At 41.3% G+C, this 18,570-nt stretch overlaps 1 protein-coding gene across 1 annotated transcript in view; it reads right to left on the bottom strand.

Moving 5' to 3' along the window:
- LOC309523528 (coiled-coil domain-containing protein 183-like) overlaps nt 1-16,735 on the bottom strand; it is a 19,719-nt gene extending 2,984 nt beyond the window's left edge. The window contains exons 1-12 of the mRNA XM_082207371.1: nt 16,599-16,735; nt 15,222-15,343; nt 14,213-14,290; nt 12,921-13,088; nt 11,580-11,684; nt 10,582-10,704; nt 9,087-9,215; nt 7,348-7,402; nt 5,561-5,661; nt 3,658-3,818; nt 3,410-3,575; nt 865-996 (exon numbers count right to left, since the gene is read on the bottom strand). Of these exons, the coding sequence (XP_082063497.1) occupies nt 865-996; nt 3,410-3,575; nt 3,658-3,818; nt 5,561-5,661; nt 7,348-7,402; nt 9,087-9,215; nt 10,582-10,704; nt 11,580-11,684; nt 12,921-13,088; nt 14,213-14,290; nt 15,222-15,343; nt 16,599-16,668 (1,410 nt within the window). The 5' untranslated portion in view covers nt 16,669-16,735. The remainder of the gene's footprint in view (nt 1-864; nt 997-3,409; nt 3,576-3,657; nt 3,819-5,560; nt 5,662-7,347; nt 7,403-9,086; nt 9,216-10,581; nt 10,705-11,579; nt 11,685-12,920; nt 13,089-14,212; nt 14,291-15,221; nt 15,344-16,598) is intronic.
- Nucleotides 16,736-18,570: the final 1,835 nt, after the last annotated feature.

The raw sequence follows: 18,570 nt of genomic DNA, 5'->3' as shown, positions 1-18,570 counted from the left end.
TATATATATTTATCCTAATATTATTAATATTAATATTAGATTATTAACAGAGCATTAGAATATTAGTTCGTCATGATTTAATAATAATTATATTAATAGAATTTATATTATATATTATATATAATATTAATTAGTGTGTGTGTGTGTTAAGACTAATTATGTGTGTATATATATATATATTAATTATGTAGAATATTATTAATATTATTATTAACTATAATGTATTAATATATATATAATAAAATATATAATAATATATCGTATATAATAAAATATTATGTGTAGATAGATATAATAAAATATTGTATATATTTATATTAATATTATTAATATTAATATTAGATTATTAACAGCATTAGGATATTAGTTCGTCATGAGTTAATAATAACTATATTAATAGAATTAATATTATATATTATATCTAATATTAATTAGTGTGTGTGTGTGTTAAGACTAATTATGTGTGTGAGTGTATATATATATTTATTAAAATATTATTAATATTATTAATATATTATTAATATTATTAATATATTATTAATATTATTAATATAATATATTAAGATTATTAATATAATATTAATATTATTAATATATTATTAATAATCAATCTCGCCTGTCCGTCTCCCGGCGCCTGGCGCTACAATTCCCAGCATGCCTTTCTCCCTGCGCCCGGCGCTACAATTCCCAACCTGGCGCTACAACTCCCAGCATGCCTTTCTCCCTGCGCCTGGCGCTACAATTCCCAACCTGGCGCTACAACTCCCAGCATGCCTTTCTCCCTGCGCCTGGCGCTACAATTCCCAACCTGGCGCTACAACTCCCAGCATGCCTCTCTCGAACCCGGCGCTACGTTTCCCGCACCTCATTGGTCTCCTCCTGGCTGAAGTCCAGGCGCACGGACGGCGCCGCCGCCATCTTGAGGAGGTGCGCCAGGCGCCCCTCGCAGAACTGAAGCTTCCGGAAGACGTCCCAGGATTCGCCCCGGAAATCCTCCTATAGGGGAGAAGGGAAAGGTTGGGAACTATAGTATGGGGCGCCGGGAACCATAGTATGGCGCACTGGGAATTATAGTATGGCGCACTGGGAATTATAGCATGGGAACTATAGTATGGCGCACTGGGAATTATAGTATGGCGCACTGGGAACTATAGTATGGCGCACTGGGAATTATAGCATGGGAACTATAGTATAGCCCACTGGGAACTATAGTATGCACACTGGGAACTATAGTATGGCTCACTGGGAACCATAGTATGGCGCACTGGGAACTATAGTATGGAGCGCTGGGAACTATATTATGGGGCGCTGGGAACTATAGTATGGAGCGCTGGGAACTATAGTATGGGGCGCCGGGAACCATAGTATGGCGCACTGGGAATTATAGTATGGCGCACTGGGAATTATAGCATGGGAACTATAGTATGGCGCACTGGGAATTATAGTATGGCGCACTGGGAACTATAGTATGGCGCACTGGGAATTATAGCATGGGAACTATAGTATAGCCCACTGGGAACTATAGTATGCACACTGGGAACTATAGTATGGCTCACTGGGAACCATAGTATGGCGCACTGGGAACTATAGTATGGAGCGCTGGGAACTATATTATGGGGCGCTGGGAACTATAGTATGGAGCGCTGGGAACTATAGTATGGGGCGCCGGGAACCATAGTATGGCGCACTGGGAATTATAGTATGGCGCACTGGGAATTATAGCATGGGAACTATAGTATGGCGCACTGGGAATTATAGTATGGCGCACTGGGAACTATAGTATGGCGCACTGGGAATTATAGCATGGGAACTATAGTATAGCCCACTGGGAACTATAGTATGGCTCACTGGGAACCATAGTATGGCGCACTGGGAACTATAGTATGGAGCGCTGGGAACTATATTATGGGGCGCTGGGAACTATAGTATGGAGCGCTGGGAACTATAGTATGGGGCGCCGGGAACCATAGTATGGCGCACTGGGAATTATAGTATGGCGCACTGGGAATTATAGCATGGGAACTATAGTATGGCGCACTGGGAATTATAGTATGGCGCACTGGGAACTATAGTATGGCGCACTGGGAATTATAGCATGGGAACTATAGTATGGCGCACTGGGAATTATAGTATGGCGCACTGGGAACTATAGTATGGCGCACTGGGAATTATAGCATGGGAACTATAGTATAGCCCACTGGGAACTATAGTATGCACACTGGGAACTATAGTATGGCTCACTGGGAACCATAGTATGGCGCACTGGGAACTATAGTATGGAGCGCTGGGAACTATATTATGGGGCGCTGGGAACTATAGTATGGAGCGCTGGGAACTACAGTATGGGAACTATAGTATGGCGCACTGGGAACTATAGTATTCGCGCCCTGAACTATAGTATGGCTCCCTGTCAATTATAGTGTGGCTCACTGGGAACTATAGTATTCGCACCCAGAACTATAGCATAGCCCCCTGGGAACTATAGAATTCGCACCCAGAACTATAGTATGGCTCACTGGGAACTATAGTATGGCGCACTGGGGACTATAGTATGGAGCGCTGGGAACTATAGTATGGCGCACTGGGAACTATAGTATGGAGCGCTGGGAACTATAGTATGGCTCCCTGTCAACTATAGAAAACTGGGAACTATAGTGGGGGAACTATAGTATGTGAGCTGCATTATGCCTCACTGGGAACTATAGTGTGGCGCACTGGGAACCATAGTATGGGAACTATAGTATGCACACTGGGAACTATAGTATGCAACACTGGGAACTATAGTATGACGCACCAGGAACTACAGTGTGAACCATAGTATGGCGCACTGGGAACTATAGTATGTGAGCTATAGCATGGTGCATTGGGAACTATAGTATGTCTCACTGGGAACTATAGTATCGAGAACTGGGAACTATGGTGTGGGAACTATAGTATAGCCCACTGGGAACTATAGTATTTGCACCCTGAACTATAGTATGGCTCACTATAGTTCTGGGAATTATAGTATGGCGCACAGCAAACTATAGTATGACGCACTGGGAACTATAGTATGTAAACTAGAGTATGGCCACTGGGAGCTATAGCATGGAGTCCTGGGAATTATAGTACGGCTCATTGGGAACTGCAGTTGGACTCACTGGGAACTATAGTATGGAGCGCTGGGAACTAAAATACCGCTCACTGGGAACTATAGTATAGAGCGCTGTAGTATGAATCACTGGGAACTATAGTATGACATACTGGGAACTATAGTATGCCCCACTGGGAACTATAGAAAACTCACTGGGAACTATAGTATGGGAAATATAGTATAGCCCACTGGGAACCATAGTACGGCGCACTGGGAACTATAGTATGGCGCACTGGGAACCATAGTACGGCGCGCTGGGAACCGTCGTCTCCCTACCTGCCCGGCCACATCGACGCCGCACAGCCGCACCGCCAGGTTGTTGACCCCGTTCTCAAAGCGCAGCAGCAGCTCCTGGCTCTGGGAAACGTAGCGCCGCGCCGCCTCCAGGCGCCTGGTCTCCTCCGCCAAGGCGGCGCCCAGCTCCTCCGCCAGCTTCCGGGAGCTGCGGGGGGAAAGCGCCCGGTTTTGGATCCGGCGGAGCTTGGGAACTCCCCGCCACTTGACTCTGGACTCGAACCCGGTACCTGAGGGCGCCCGGCGCCCGGTGGAACTTCAGCTGGGCCCGTTCCACTTCCAAGGCCCGGAGGCGGGACTGGCGCTCCCGGCGGCGCCGCTCGCTCTCCCCGATCTGCTGGCGCAGGTCGGCCGCCGACTTGCGCTGGGCCAGGAAGCGCCCGGCGATGTCCTGGGGGGGAGATATTGATTATTGATTGATTGATTATTGATTATTGATGATTGATTGACAGCCTTGATGGTTCATATTATTTTATTTTATTTTATTTATTATTTATTCTTCTTTATTATTATTTGCAACCAATTATTTTATTGATTATTGATGATTGACGGGTTATTGATGATTGATTGACAGCCTTGATGGTTCACATTATATTATATTATATTATATTATATTATATTATATTATATTATATTATATTATATTATATTATATTATATTATATTATATTATTTATTATTTCTTCTTCTTCTTTATTATTATTTGCAACCAATTATTTTATTGATTATTGATTACTGACGGGTTATTGATGATTGATTGGCAGCCTTGATGGTTCATATTATATTATATTATATTATATTATTTTATTTTATTTTATTTTATTTTTTATTCTTCTTCTTTATTATTATTTGCAACCAATTATTTTATTATTGATTATTGATGGGTTATTGATGATTGATTGACAGCCTTGATGATTCATATTATATTATATTATATTATATTATATTATATTATATTATATTATATTATATTATATTATATTATATTATATTATATTATATTATTATTCTTCTTTATTATTATTTGCAACCAATTATTTTATTGATTATTGATGATTGACGGGTTATTGATGATTGATTGGCAGCCTTGATGATTCACATTATATTATATTATATTATATTATATTATATTATATTATATTATATTATATTATATTATATTATATTTTCTTCTTCTTTATTATTATTTGCAACCAATTATTTTATTGATTATTGACGGGTTATTGATTATTGATTGACAGCCTTTATGATTCATATTCTATTCTATTCTTTAATATTATTTTATTTTATTTTATTTTATTTTTATTATTTATTATTTATTATTTATTATTATTTGCAACCAATTATTTTATTGATTATTGATTATTGACGGGTTATTGATGATTGACAGCCTTTATGATTCACATTATATTATATTATATTATATTATATTATATTATATTATATTATATTATATTATATTATATTATATTATATTATATTATATTTATTTTTTATTATTTATTCTTCTTCTTTATTATTATTTGCAACCAATTATTTTATTGATTATTGACGGGTTATTGATGATTGATTGACAGCCTTGATGGTTCATATCATATCATATCATATCATATTATTTATTATTTCTTCTTCTTCTTCTTCCTTATTATTATTTGCAACCAATTATTTTATTGATTATTGGGGTACTATTATTATTATTATTAGTAGTAGTAGTAGTAGTAGTAGTATTATCATCATTATTTGCAACCTATTATTATTATTATTATTATTATTATTATTATTATTATTATTATTATTTGCACCCAATTATTAGGGTACTATTACAATTATTATTATTATTATTATCATTATCATTATTATCATTATTATCATTATCATTATTATTGGCAACCCATTATTAGTCTCTTATTCCTTTGAATTATCCTTCTCAGGATCACGATCATTATTGATCCCATTCCTTCCCTTCCTCAGTTCCCAACCCATTATTAGGGTTTTATTGATTATTGATTATTGATTTTTTCTTCTTATCATCATCATCATTATTATTTGCAACCAATTATTATTATTATTATTATTATTATTATTATTGATCCCAGTCATTGATCCCCACCGGGCGCCGGCAAACTACAATACCCAGAGATGGGAGCACTGGACGGCCGCCTTGATCTTCTCCACCTCCGCCATCACCAGGCCTTGGTACTCGATCTGCGCCTTGGAAGCCTCCAGCCGGGCGCCTGGCGGGAGGAAGAGGCGCTGACCGGGCGCCGGGCGCTACAACTCCCAACGCCCGCGCGCTACAACTCCCAAGCAGGCCGGGCCCTTCATTACCTCCCCTAAGGTGAGGAGGGTGACTGGGCGCCGCGCGCTACAACTCCCAGGAGGGGATCGGGGTAGCGCCTGGTGGGAGAAAGAGGAGGTGGCCGGGCGCCGCACGCTACAACTCCCAACGCCCGCGCGCTACAACTCCCAAGCAGGCCGGGCCCTTGATTGCCTCCCCTAAGGTGAGGGGAGAGGGCGACTGAGCGCCGCGCGCTACAACTCCCAGGAGGGGACCGGGCGCCGCGCGCTACAACTCCCAGGAGGGGACCGGGCGCCGCGCGCTACAACTCCCAGGAGGGATCGGGGTGGTGCGCTACAACTCCCAGGAGGGCATCAGGGTAGCGCGCTACAACTCCCAGGAGGTATTGGGGTGGCGCTACAACTCCCAGGAGGGGACCGGGCGCCACGCGCTACAACTCCCAACGCCCGCGCGCTACAACTCCCAACTTGCGTGCGCTACAACTCCCAAGCAGGCCGGGCCCTTGATTGCCTCCCATAAGGTATGGGGAGAGGGTGACTGGGCGCCGTGTGCTACAACTCCCAGGAGGTGTTGGTGTGGCGCGCTACAACTCCCAGGAGATGACCGGGCACCGCACGCTACAACTCCCAGGAGGTATTGGGGTGGCGCGCTACAACTCCCAGGAGGGGACCGGGCGCCACGCGCTACAACTCCCAATGCCCGCGCGCTACAACTCCCAAGCAGGCCGGGGCCCTTGATTGCCTCCCATAAGGTGAGGGGAGAGGGCGACCGGGCGCCGCGCGCTACAACTCCCAGCGCCCGCGCGCTACAACTCCCAACTCCCGCGCTACAACTCCCAATGCCCGCGTGCTACAACTCCCAAGCAGGCCGGGCCCTTGATTCCCTCCCCTAAGGTAAGGAGGGTGGCGGGTGCTGCGCACTACAACTCCCAGGAGGGGACCGGGCGCCGCGCTACAGCTCCCAACTCCCGCGCGCTACAACTCCCAAGCAGGCCGGGCCCTTGATTCCCTCCCCTAAGGTGAGGAGAGAGGGTGACTGGGCACCGCGCGCTACAACTCCCAGGAGGGGATCGGGGTGGCGCGCTACAACTCCCAGGAGGTATTGGGGTGCGGCTACAACTCCCAGGAGGTATTGGGGTGGCGGCTACAACTCCCAGGAGGTATTGGGGTGGCGCGCTACAACTCCCAGGAGGTATTGGGGCGGCGCGCTACAACTCCCAGGAGGTATTGGGGTGGCGCGCTACAACTCCCAGGAGGTATTGGGGTGGCGCGCTACAACTCCCAGGAGGTGACCGGGCGCCGCGCGCTACAACTCCCAGTAGGGAACCGGGCGCCGCACACTACAACTCCCAAGTGGGATGGGCGCCCAGCCTTGCTTGCCTGTCACCCCCTTAGCGGCCAATCAGGGAAGGGCATGCTGGTGGGGAGAGGGTGACTGGGCGCCGCGCACTAGAACTCACATGTGACCGGGCGCCGCGCGCTAGAACTCCCAACCCGGTCAGGAGTTGTCGCATCCGGGAGGGAGAGACCGGGCGCCTCGCGCTACAAGCCGCATCGGGGAGCGGGGTGACCGGGCGCCACGCGTGCCTCGCGCTACAACTCCCGGCGCCCCCTTGCCTTACCTCTCGAACCCTCGCGCCCCATCAGGGAAGGGAACTCCATGTCCCGGCGGCCTTGCTGGAGAGAACGGAGGGGCGCGGTTAGAGCGGCGGCGCCCTGGGGTTCCCGCGCGCTAAGGTTCCCAGCACTAAAGTTCCCATGCTAAGGTTCCCATGCTAATATTGCCACGCTAAGGTTCCCATGCTAAGGTTCCCGTGCTAATATTCCCACGCTAAGGTTCCCACACTACGTTTCCCATGCTAAGGTTCCCACGCTAAGCTTCACACGCTACGTTTCCCAGTGCTAAGTTTCCCACACTAAGGTTCACACGCTAAGGTTCCTGCGCTACAATTCCCGCACGAAGCTTCACACGCTAAGGTTCCTGCGCTACGTTTCCCACCGCTAAGGTTCCCAACACTAATATTCCCGCGCTATGGTTCCCGCACTAAGCATCCCACGCCAAGGTTCCCACGTTACAATTCCCACGCTAAGGTTCCCACGCTAAGGTTCCCACGCTACAATGCCCACGCTAAGGTTCCCAAGCTAAGCTTCCCACGCTACAATTCCCACGCTAAGGTTCCCACGCTAAGCTTCCCGCACTAAGCTTCCCACGCTAAGCTTCCCACGCTACAATTCCCACGCTAAGGTTCCCACGCTACAATTCCCAGGCTACAATTCCCACGCTAAGCTTCCCAATCTAAGCTCCCCACGCTTAATTTCCTACGCTAAGGTTCCCGCGCTAACGTTCCTGGCGCTAAGGTTCCTGCGCTACAATTCCCACGCTAAGCTTTCCACGCTAAGGTTCCCGCGCTATATTTCCCGCGCTCAGCTTCCTGCGCTACGGTTCCCATGCTACAATTCCCATGCTATCGTCCCGCGCTATGGTTCCAACACTACAATTCCCACGCTAAGGTTCCCATGCTAAGCTTCCCACGCTACAATTCCCGCGCTACGGTTCCCATGCTACAATTCCCACGCTATTGTCCCGCGCTATGGTTCCCACGCTACAATTCCCGCGCTAACCTTCCTGCGCTAAGCTTCCCGCGCTAAGGTTCCCACGCTATGTTTCCTGCGCTATGTTTCCCGGGCTACGGTTCCCATGCTATAATTCCCACGCTAAGCTTCCCACGCTAAGCTTCCCACGCTACAGTTCCCATGCTACAATTCCCACGCTACAATTCCCACGCTAAGCTTCCCACGCTACAATTCCCACGCTACAATTCCCACGCTAAGCTTCCCACGCTACAATTCCCACGCCAACCTTCCCACGCTAAGGTTCCCGCGCTACAATTCCCACGCTAAGCTTCCCATTCTACAATTCCCACGCTAACCTTCCCGCGCTATGGTTCCCACGCTACAATTCCCACGCTAACCTTCCCGCGCTAAGGTTCCCACGCTAAGGTTCCCACGCTATGTTTCCTGCGCTATGTTTCCCGGGCTACGGTTCCCATGCTACAATTCCCACGCTAAGCTTCCCACGCTAAGCTTCCCACGCTACAGTTCCCACGCTACAATTCCCACGCTACAATTCCCACGCTAAGCTTCCCACGCTACAATTCCCACGCCAACCTTCCCACGCTAAGGTTCCCGCGCTACAATTCCCACGCTACAATTCCCACGCTAAGCTTCCCATTCTACAATTCCCACGCTAACCTTCCCGCGCTAAGGTTCCCGCGCTACAATTCCCACGCTAACCTTCCCGCGCTAAGGTTCCCGCGCTAAGCTTCCCGCGCTACGTTTCCCGGACCGGGCGCCGCCTCACCATCCGGCGGTGGCGCTCGGTGGCGTCCTTGGTGCGGATCCTCTCGATCTGCTTCTTCTGGGCGCTGAGGGAGTTGTCCCGAAACTTCTTCTCGGCCACCAGCTCCGTCTCGGCGTGAAGCATGTCGGCCTGCGATTAATTTGATTGATTAAATAATAATAATAATAATAATAATAATAAACTATATTACTATATACGATACTATACTATACTAAAAATATTATTATTGTTATTAAAATATAAATAAAAAATAAAATATTATTATTATTAACTAGATTATATATTATTACTATATATCATTAACTATATTATTAACTATATTTTAAGGGTCATTAAGTATTATTACTAATATAATATAATATAATATAATATAATATAATATAATATAATAATGTAATGTCATGTCATGTAATGTAATGTAATATATATTAACTATATATTAATATCTATAATCCGAAATCTACTTTAGGTCTTATTAATTGTGTGATAATGAGATAATTATCTTAGATAATATATTAACTAATGAACGATACTTGAAATAGAATCCTATTTTAGCTCTTATTCATCGTGTGATAATGAGATAATATCTTAGATAAGAGATAATATATTTTTATATTTTATATTGACCTATTATTAATCGTGTGATAATGAGATAATAGATAAGAGATAATATCTTTTTCTATTTTATATATTTATTAATCGTGTGATAATGAGAGAATATCTTAGGTAAGAGATAATATCTTTTTATATTTTATATATTTATTAACCGTGTGATAATGAGATAATATCTTAGGTAAGAGATAATATCTTTTTATAATCTATATTGACCTATTATTAACCGTGTGATAATCAGATAATATATTAACGAGACTTGGAATAGAATCCTCCATCGATTTTAGCTCTTATTAATCGTATGAGAAGGAGATAATATCTTAGATAAGAAATAATATATTAATATATTGATATATTGATATATTAATATATCAATATATCAATATATCAATATATCAATATATCACTATATCAATATATATTAATGAACAACCCTTGAAATAGAATCCTCAATCTATTTTAGCTATTATTAATCCTGTGATAGTGAGATAATATCTTAAATAAGAAATAATATATTAATATATTCATATACTCATATATTAATATATTAATATATTAATATCTATTAATGAACCACCCTTGAAATAGAATCCTCCATATATTTCAGCTCTTATTAATCGTGTAATAATCAGATAATATCTTAGATAAGAGATAATATATTAATATATTGATATATCGATATATCAATATATTAATATATCAATATATCAATATATCAATATCTATTAATGAACCACACTTGAAATAGAATCCTCCATCGATTTTAGCTATTAATCGTGTGATAATGAGCTAAGAGAGAAGAGAGAAGGTATGAACCAGGCTTGAAATGGAACTGTCAATCGATTTGAGCGATTATTAATAATCAATAATCAATAATCAATACCTGGGCGGCCTCCTTGGCTTCGACGGTGTCCAGGGTCATGAGGCGCACGCCTTGCAGCTCCACCTGGTAGACGTCCACCCGGCGCTGAAGGTCCTCCAGGGTGACGGGAAGGTGAGCTACTTCCTGACCGCGGGGGAAATTAATAATAATAATAATAATAATAATAATAATAATAAATAATAAATAATAATAATAATAATAATAAATAATTAATAATAATAACAACAACAACAACAACAACAACAACAACAATAATAATAGTAATAGTAATAATAATAATAATAATAATAATAATAATAATAAATAAATAAATAATAGTTGTTGTTCTTTCCTTCTTTCGTTCCTTCCTTCTCTCCTGAATTAATAAGTATGGTAATAATAACAATTAATATTTAATAATAACAATTAATATTTAATAATAATTGATATTAATAGAAATTAATAAATATTAATAGTTGTTCTTTCCTTCTTTCTTTCCTTCCTTCTCTCCTGAATTAATAATTATGGTAATAATAATGATGAGGATGATCATAATAATTAATATTTAATAATAATAATAATAATAATAATAATAATAATAATAATAATAATAACAATAATAATAATAATAATAATAATAATAAATATTCATGGCTGTTCTTTCCTTCTTTCTTTCCTTCCTTCTCTCCTGAATTAATAATTATGGTAAGAAGAAGAAGAAGAAGAAGAAGAAGTTATTTCCTTCTTTCCTTAATTCCTTCCTTAATTAATGATGATGATGATGATGATGATAATTAGTTCTTTCCTTAATTCCTTCTTTCCTTAATTAATTAATTAATTAATTAATTAATTAATAATAATAGTATGTTTGTATCCAATATTACTATTCTGAATGAAAACAGTCCCATGGAGAAACTGTCTATTGCTTTATTCTTCTTATTCTTATTCTGATCTATTCATTTAGTAATTTTAATTGATTTATTAATCTAATAATAATAATAATAATAATAATCCCTCACGTCTCTCAGCACATCTAGCATCTTCCGGTACAGCCGGTTGGCGTGTTCGCCCATCGCGATTCGCACTCGGGTCTTCTCCACGCTGTTCTCCAGCCGGCGGATCTCCTATAGATAGATAGATAGATAGATAGATAGATAATCTTCTAATAATTACAGTTTATTCCCATAGAATTATAACATATATATAAACCGACTATATATATATATATGTGTGTGTGTGTGTGAGATTTATAAGATATATATATATATAAATGTAAAATAATAGCAAATTCATTGAATTCATTATATAATAATTATGCTTATTATATATATATAATAATATTATGATATATTATTAATATATATTAATATATATATATTAATATAATATAATAATATATTAATAATAATAATAATATATAAATATATAATTATAACATATATATAAACCGACATTTATATATATATACATGTGTGTGTGTGTGTGTGTGTGTGATTTATTATATATATATATATATATATATATATATATATATATATATATATGCAAAATAATAATAGTGAATTATATTTATACCCATATAATTATAACATATATATAAACCGACATTTATATATATACGTGTGTGTGTCATTTATTTTATATAAATATATATATATTTCATGTATTTAAATGTAAAATAATAATAGTGCATTCATTGAATTCATTATATAATATTTATGCTTATATCATTATATATATATAGATAGATAGATAGATAGATAGATATATTTATACCCATATAATTATAACATATATATAAACTGACATTTTATATATATATATCTGATTTATGAAGATATATATAAATAAATATATATATATATATTACATATATATAAATGCAAAATAATAACAGTGAATTCATTATATAGTAATTATTATATCATTTTATATATAAATGTCGGTTTATATATATGTTATAATTATATGGGTATAAATATATATATATATATGTAATATATATGTAATATATATGTAATATATGTAATATATATAAATGTATATAAATGTAAAATAATAGTGAATTCATTGAATTCATTATATAATAATTATACTTATATCATTATATATATATATATAATATATATATATATATATATATATATATATATATATATATATATACATACACACCCATATAATTAGAAAATGTTGTATAAACCAACATTATATATGTAAAATAAATGTAAAATAATAACAGCGAATTCATTATATAATAATTATTATATCATTTTGTATATAGATAGATAGATAATTAATTAATTATTGATCATTGATTATTGATCATTGATTATTGATTATTGGTGATGGATTCTTACCCTGAGCTGGGCCTGGGCCTCGCTCCCGGGCGTCTCCAGGGCCTCCAGTCCCCGCAGGATGAGCTGCAGGTCTCCAAGGTGGCGCCCGCGCCGCTGGACCTCGTAGAGCAGGGCATTGTGGGTGTTCATGCGGTGGAAGACGGAGCTGCTCAGGGCCACCCGGGCTTCCTGCCAATGGATCGATCGGTTATTGGTTATGGATGGATCGATGGATGGACGGATGGATGGAATGATTGATGGATGTATTGATGGATGGATGGATGGATGGATGGATGGATGGATGGATGGATGGATGGAATGATGGATGGATGGATGGATGGAATGATTGATGGATGGATGGATTGATTGATGGATGGATGGATGGATGGATGGATGGAATGATTGATGGATTGATTGATTGATTGATTGATGGATTGATTGATGGATTGATTGGCTGATTGACTGATTGATTGATCGATTGATTGATTGATGGACGGATGGATGGAATGATTGATGGATAGATGGATGGATGGATGGATGGAATGATTGATGGATTGATTGATTGATTGATTGATTGATTGATTGATTGATTGACTGATGGATGGATGGATGGATGGATCAATGGATTGATTGGTTGGTTGGTTGGTTGGTTGGTTGATCAATCGATGGATGGATGGATGGATTAATCAATTAATTGATTGATTGATTGATTGATTGATGGGTGGATTGATTGATTGATTGATCAATTGATAGCCGATCAATACTTCCTCACCTGTGTATTCTGACAAAGCCAATTGATGGATTGATTGATGGATTGATTGTTGAATGGATGGATTGACTGATTGATTGATTGATTGATCAATTGATCGATGGATGGATGGATGGATGGGCTGATAGATTTACTGATTGATTGATTGATTGATTGACTGACTGACTGACTGACTGACATGGATGGATGGATGGATTGATTGATTGATTGATTGATCAATGGATGGCTGGATGGCTGGATGGCCGGATTGATCGATGGATCGATGGATTGATGGATCAATTGATTGATTGATTACTGATTGATTGATTGATTGATTGATGGGTGGGTGGGTGGCTCGGTTGATGGATGGATTGATGGATCAATTGATGGGTGGGTGGATGGATGGATTGATTGATTCATTGATGGATGGGTGGATTCATTGATTAACTGATTCATTCATTCATTCATTCAATGATGGGTGGATTGATTGATGGTTTGATGGATTGATTTACTGACTGATTGATTGATTGATCGATCAATTGATCACCGATCAATACTTCCTCACCTCCACCGTGTATTCGGAGAAAGCCACCTTCTCCCTCTTGCGGTCCCGGCAGGCGCGGGCGATGGTGGCGCGGTCATACTGCAGGGAGAAGGACAGATGAGCGGGGCACCCTCCCTCCTTCCTTCCTTCCTTCCTTCCTTCCTTCCTTCCTTCCTTCCTTCCTGCTTTCCTGCATTCCTTCCCTCCTTCCATCATCCTTCCTTCCTTCCCTCTCTTCCTTCCTTCCTTAATTCCTTTTCTCCTTCTTTCCTTTCCTCCTCCTTTCTTTCCTTCCTTCCTTCCTTCCCTCCCTCCTTCCTTCCTTCCCTCCCCCTTTCCCTCCTTCCTTCCTTCTGTCCCTCCCTCCTTCCCTCTTTTTCCTTCCTTCCTTCCCTACCCCCTTCCCTCCTTCCTTCCTTCCTTCCTTCCTTCCTTCCTTCCTTCATGCTTTCCTGCATTCCTTCCCTCCTTCCATCATCCTTCCTTCCTTCCCTCTCTCCTTCCTTCCTGAATTCCTTTTCTCCTTCTTTCCTTCCCTCCCCCTTTCTTTCTTTCCTTCCTTCCTTCCTTCCTTCCTTCCCTCCCCCTTTCCCTCCTTCCTTCCTTCTGTCCCTCCCTCCTTCCCTCTTTTTCCTTCCTTCCTTCCTTCCTTCCTTCCTTCCTTCCTTCCTTCCTTCCTTCTTTCCTCCTTCCATTTCTCCTTTCTTTCTTCCTTCCTTTCCCCTTTTCTTTCTCTTTCTTTCCTTCCCTCCTTCCTTCCTTCCTTCCTTCCTTCCTTCCTTCCTTCCTCCCTCCCCTTCCCTCCTTCCTTCCTTCCCTCCCTCTTCCCTCCCTCCCTCCTCCTGTCAATCAACCCGCCAATCATCCCCCCAAACCCACCAATGACGGACAGCCCAGCCTTCCAAGGGGGCGGGACACCCGGCGGTCATCCAGCCTGACCCCGAAGGTCCTCCAGGAAGCATAGAGGACCAGTTCCTAGAAGGGTGAGAGGAAGAGGCGGGCTCTGGGAGGGCCCCGCCCCACCCCGTACCTTGACGGACAGGTCCAGCTCGTGGGTCCCTTGACGGACATCTCCGCGCAGGTATCCAAGGAGATATTTGTTCTTGGCGACCGTCTCCTCCGCCGATTGGGCGAATAATTTCTTCCCCTGCTCTGAAATTATTATTATTAGTATTATTAGATTATTATTATTATTATTATTATTATTATTATTATTATTATTATATTATTATTATGTTATTATTATTATTATATTATGACTATTATTTTATTATTTTATTATTATTATTATTATTATTATTATTATTATTATTTTATGTTATTATTTTATGTTATTATTATTATTATTATTATTATTCTATTATGACTATTATTTTATTATGTTATTGTTATTGTTATTATTGTTATTATGATTATTATTTTATTATGTTGTTATTATTATGATTTTATTATTATTATTACTATTATTTCATTATTTCTAATACAATTTTATATTCTATTCTATTATAATCAGATATATTATTATTGGTATTATCATCGTCGTCGTCCCCTCGTTCTCCAATGCGTAATTTGTTATTCAATTCATATTTATAATTATTAGAATAGAATAGAATTATACATTCTATGATAATACATTACAATTATATATTCTATTCTAATATATCTATTATATTATATTATAATAGATATAATTGGAATATTTTGGAATAGAAGATATTTCTAAAATATTCCAATTATATATATATATATATATATATATATATATATATATATTAGATATAATTGGAATATTTTAGAAATATCTTCTATTCTAAAATATTCCAATTATATATATATATATATCTAATAGATATAATTGGAATATTTTAGAAATATCTTCTATTCTAAAATATTCCAATTATATATATATATATATATATCTAATAGATATAATTGGGATATTTGAGAAATATCTTCTATTCCAAAATATTCCAATTATATCTATTGTAATATATTGGAATATATTATAAAATGATATATGTTAATATATTGTAATATATTATAAAATTATATATTTTAATATATTGTAATATATTACAAAATTATAATTATAATAATTATCGTCGTCCTCCCCCCTTTCTCCAATTCATTAAATGGCAGTGTGATAATTGATGATCAATTATAACTGTATATTCCATTCTAGATATACTCAAATATATTATAAAATGATAATTATTATAATAATTATCATCGTACTTATAATTAAATGACCGTATAATAATTGATATATAAGCTTTCCCGACCCTGCGATGCCCATGATAATAATAGTAATAATGGTAATAATAATAATAATAAGATTAATAATAAGATTAATAATAATAATAGTAATAATAATAAGATTAATAAGATTAATAATGAGATTAATAACCTTGCAAGTGGATGATGGCCTGAAGGCCGTCAATCTGCTCCCGGACGTCCCTCCTCCTGGCGAACCGCATGGCGGACGAGTGAGGGGCGTCCCCAAGGGGGCGGGGCCAGGGAAGCCCCGCCCACGGGCTCCCCCTGTGAGGTCACAGAGGCGCTTGTGACATCACAGGCTTCCCTCTGGGCGTTCTAGGCTGGGGAATGCCGGGATGATTGACAAGGGGAGGCGGGGCCAGGGTGAGATAGTCCCACCCACTGAATCGCAGAATGATGGGCCAGGGTCCGCTGAATGATTGACAGGGGGAGGGGCCAGGGTCCAGTGAATGATTGACAGGGAAGGCGGGGCGTGTCCTCTAGTCCCACCCACTGAATGATTGACAGGGGAGGCGGGGCCAGGGTCCACTGAATGATTGACAGGGAAGGCGGGGCCAGGGTGAGATAGTACCACCCACTGAATGATTGGCAGGGAAGGCGGAGCCAGGGTCCGCTGAATGATTGACAGGGATGGCGGAGCTAGGGTCCTCTAGTCCCACCCACTGAATGATTGACAGGGAAGGGGGAGCCAGGGTCATCTAGTCCCACCCCTGGATGATTGACAGGGAAGGCGAGGCCAGGGTGAGCTAGCCCCACCCACTGAATGATTGACAGGGAAGGCGGGTCTAGCTGAATCTCAGAATGATTGACAGGGAAGGCAGAGCCAGGGATGTGTAGTCCCACCCACTAAATGATTGACAGGGGAGGGGCCAGGGTCCGGTGAATGATTGACAGGGAAGGCGGGTCCAATGAATGATTGACAGGGAAGGCGGGGCCAGTGTCCTCTAGTCCCACCCACTGAATGATTGACAGGGAAGGCGGGGCCAGGGTCAGCTAGTCCCACCCACTGAATCACAGACTGATTGACAGGGAAGGCGGGGCCAGGGTCCGCTGAATGATTGACAGGGAAGGCGGGGCCAGGGTCAGCTAGTCCCACCCCCTGAATGATTGACAGGAAGGGCGGAGCCAGGGTCATCTAGTCCCACCCCCTGAATGATTGACAGGGAAGGGGGAGCCAGGGTCCTCTGAATGATTGACAGGGAAGGCGGAGCTAGGGTCAGCTAGTCCCACCCACTGAATGATTGACAGGGAAAGAGGTTCTAGTTGAATCCCAGAATGATTGACAGGGAAGGCGGGGCCAGGGTCAGCTAGTCCCACCCACTGAATGATTGGCAGGGAAGGCGGGGCCAGGGTCAGCTAGTCCCACCCACTGAATCACAGAATGATTGACAGGGAAGGCGGGACCAGGGTCCGCTGAATGATAGACAGGGGAGGCGGAGCCAGGGTCCTCTAGTCCCACCACCTGAATGATTGACAGGGAAGGCGGAGCCAGGGTCAGCTAGTCCCACCCCCTGAATGATTGACAGGGAAGGCGGAGCCAGGGTCAGCTAGTCCCACCCCCTGAATGATTGACAGGGAAGGCGGAGCCAGGGTCAGCTAGTCCCACCCCCTGAATGATTGACAGGGAAGGCGGAGCCAGGGTCAGCTAGTCCCACCCCCTGAATGATTGACAGGGAAGGCGGAGCCAGGGTCAGCTAGTCCCACCCCCTGAATGATTGACAGGGAAGGCGGAGCCAGGGTCAGCTAGTCCCACCCCCTGAATGATTGACAGGGAAGGCGGAGCCAGGGTCAGCTAGTCCCACCCCCTGAATGATTGACAGGGAAGGCGGAGCCAGGGTCAGCTAGTCCCACCCCCTGAATGATTGACAGGGAAGGCGGAGCCAGGGTCAGCTAGTCCCACCCCCTGAATGATTGACAGGGAAGGCGGAGCCAGGGTCAGCTAGTCCCACCCCCTGAATGATTGACAGGGAAGGCGGAGCCAGGGTCAGCTAGTCCCACCCCCTGAATGATTGACAGGGAAGGCGGAGCCAGGGTCAGCTAGTCCCACCCCCTGAATGATTGACAGGGAAGGCGGAGCCAGGGTCAGCTAGTCCCACCCCCTG

This window comes from Podarcis vaucheri (assembly GCF_965113315.1).
Source record: "Podarcis vaucheri genome assembly, chromosome: Z".
In the NCBI taxonomy this organism is placed as follows: Eukaryota; Metazoa; Chordata; class Lepidosauria; order Squamata; family Lacertidae; genus Podarcis; species Podarcis vaucheri.
This window is presented reverse-complemented; position numbering and strand designations above follow the sequence as displayed.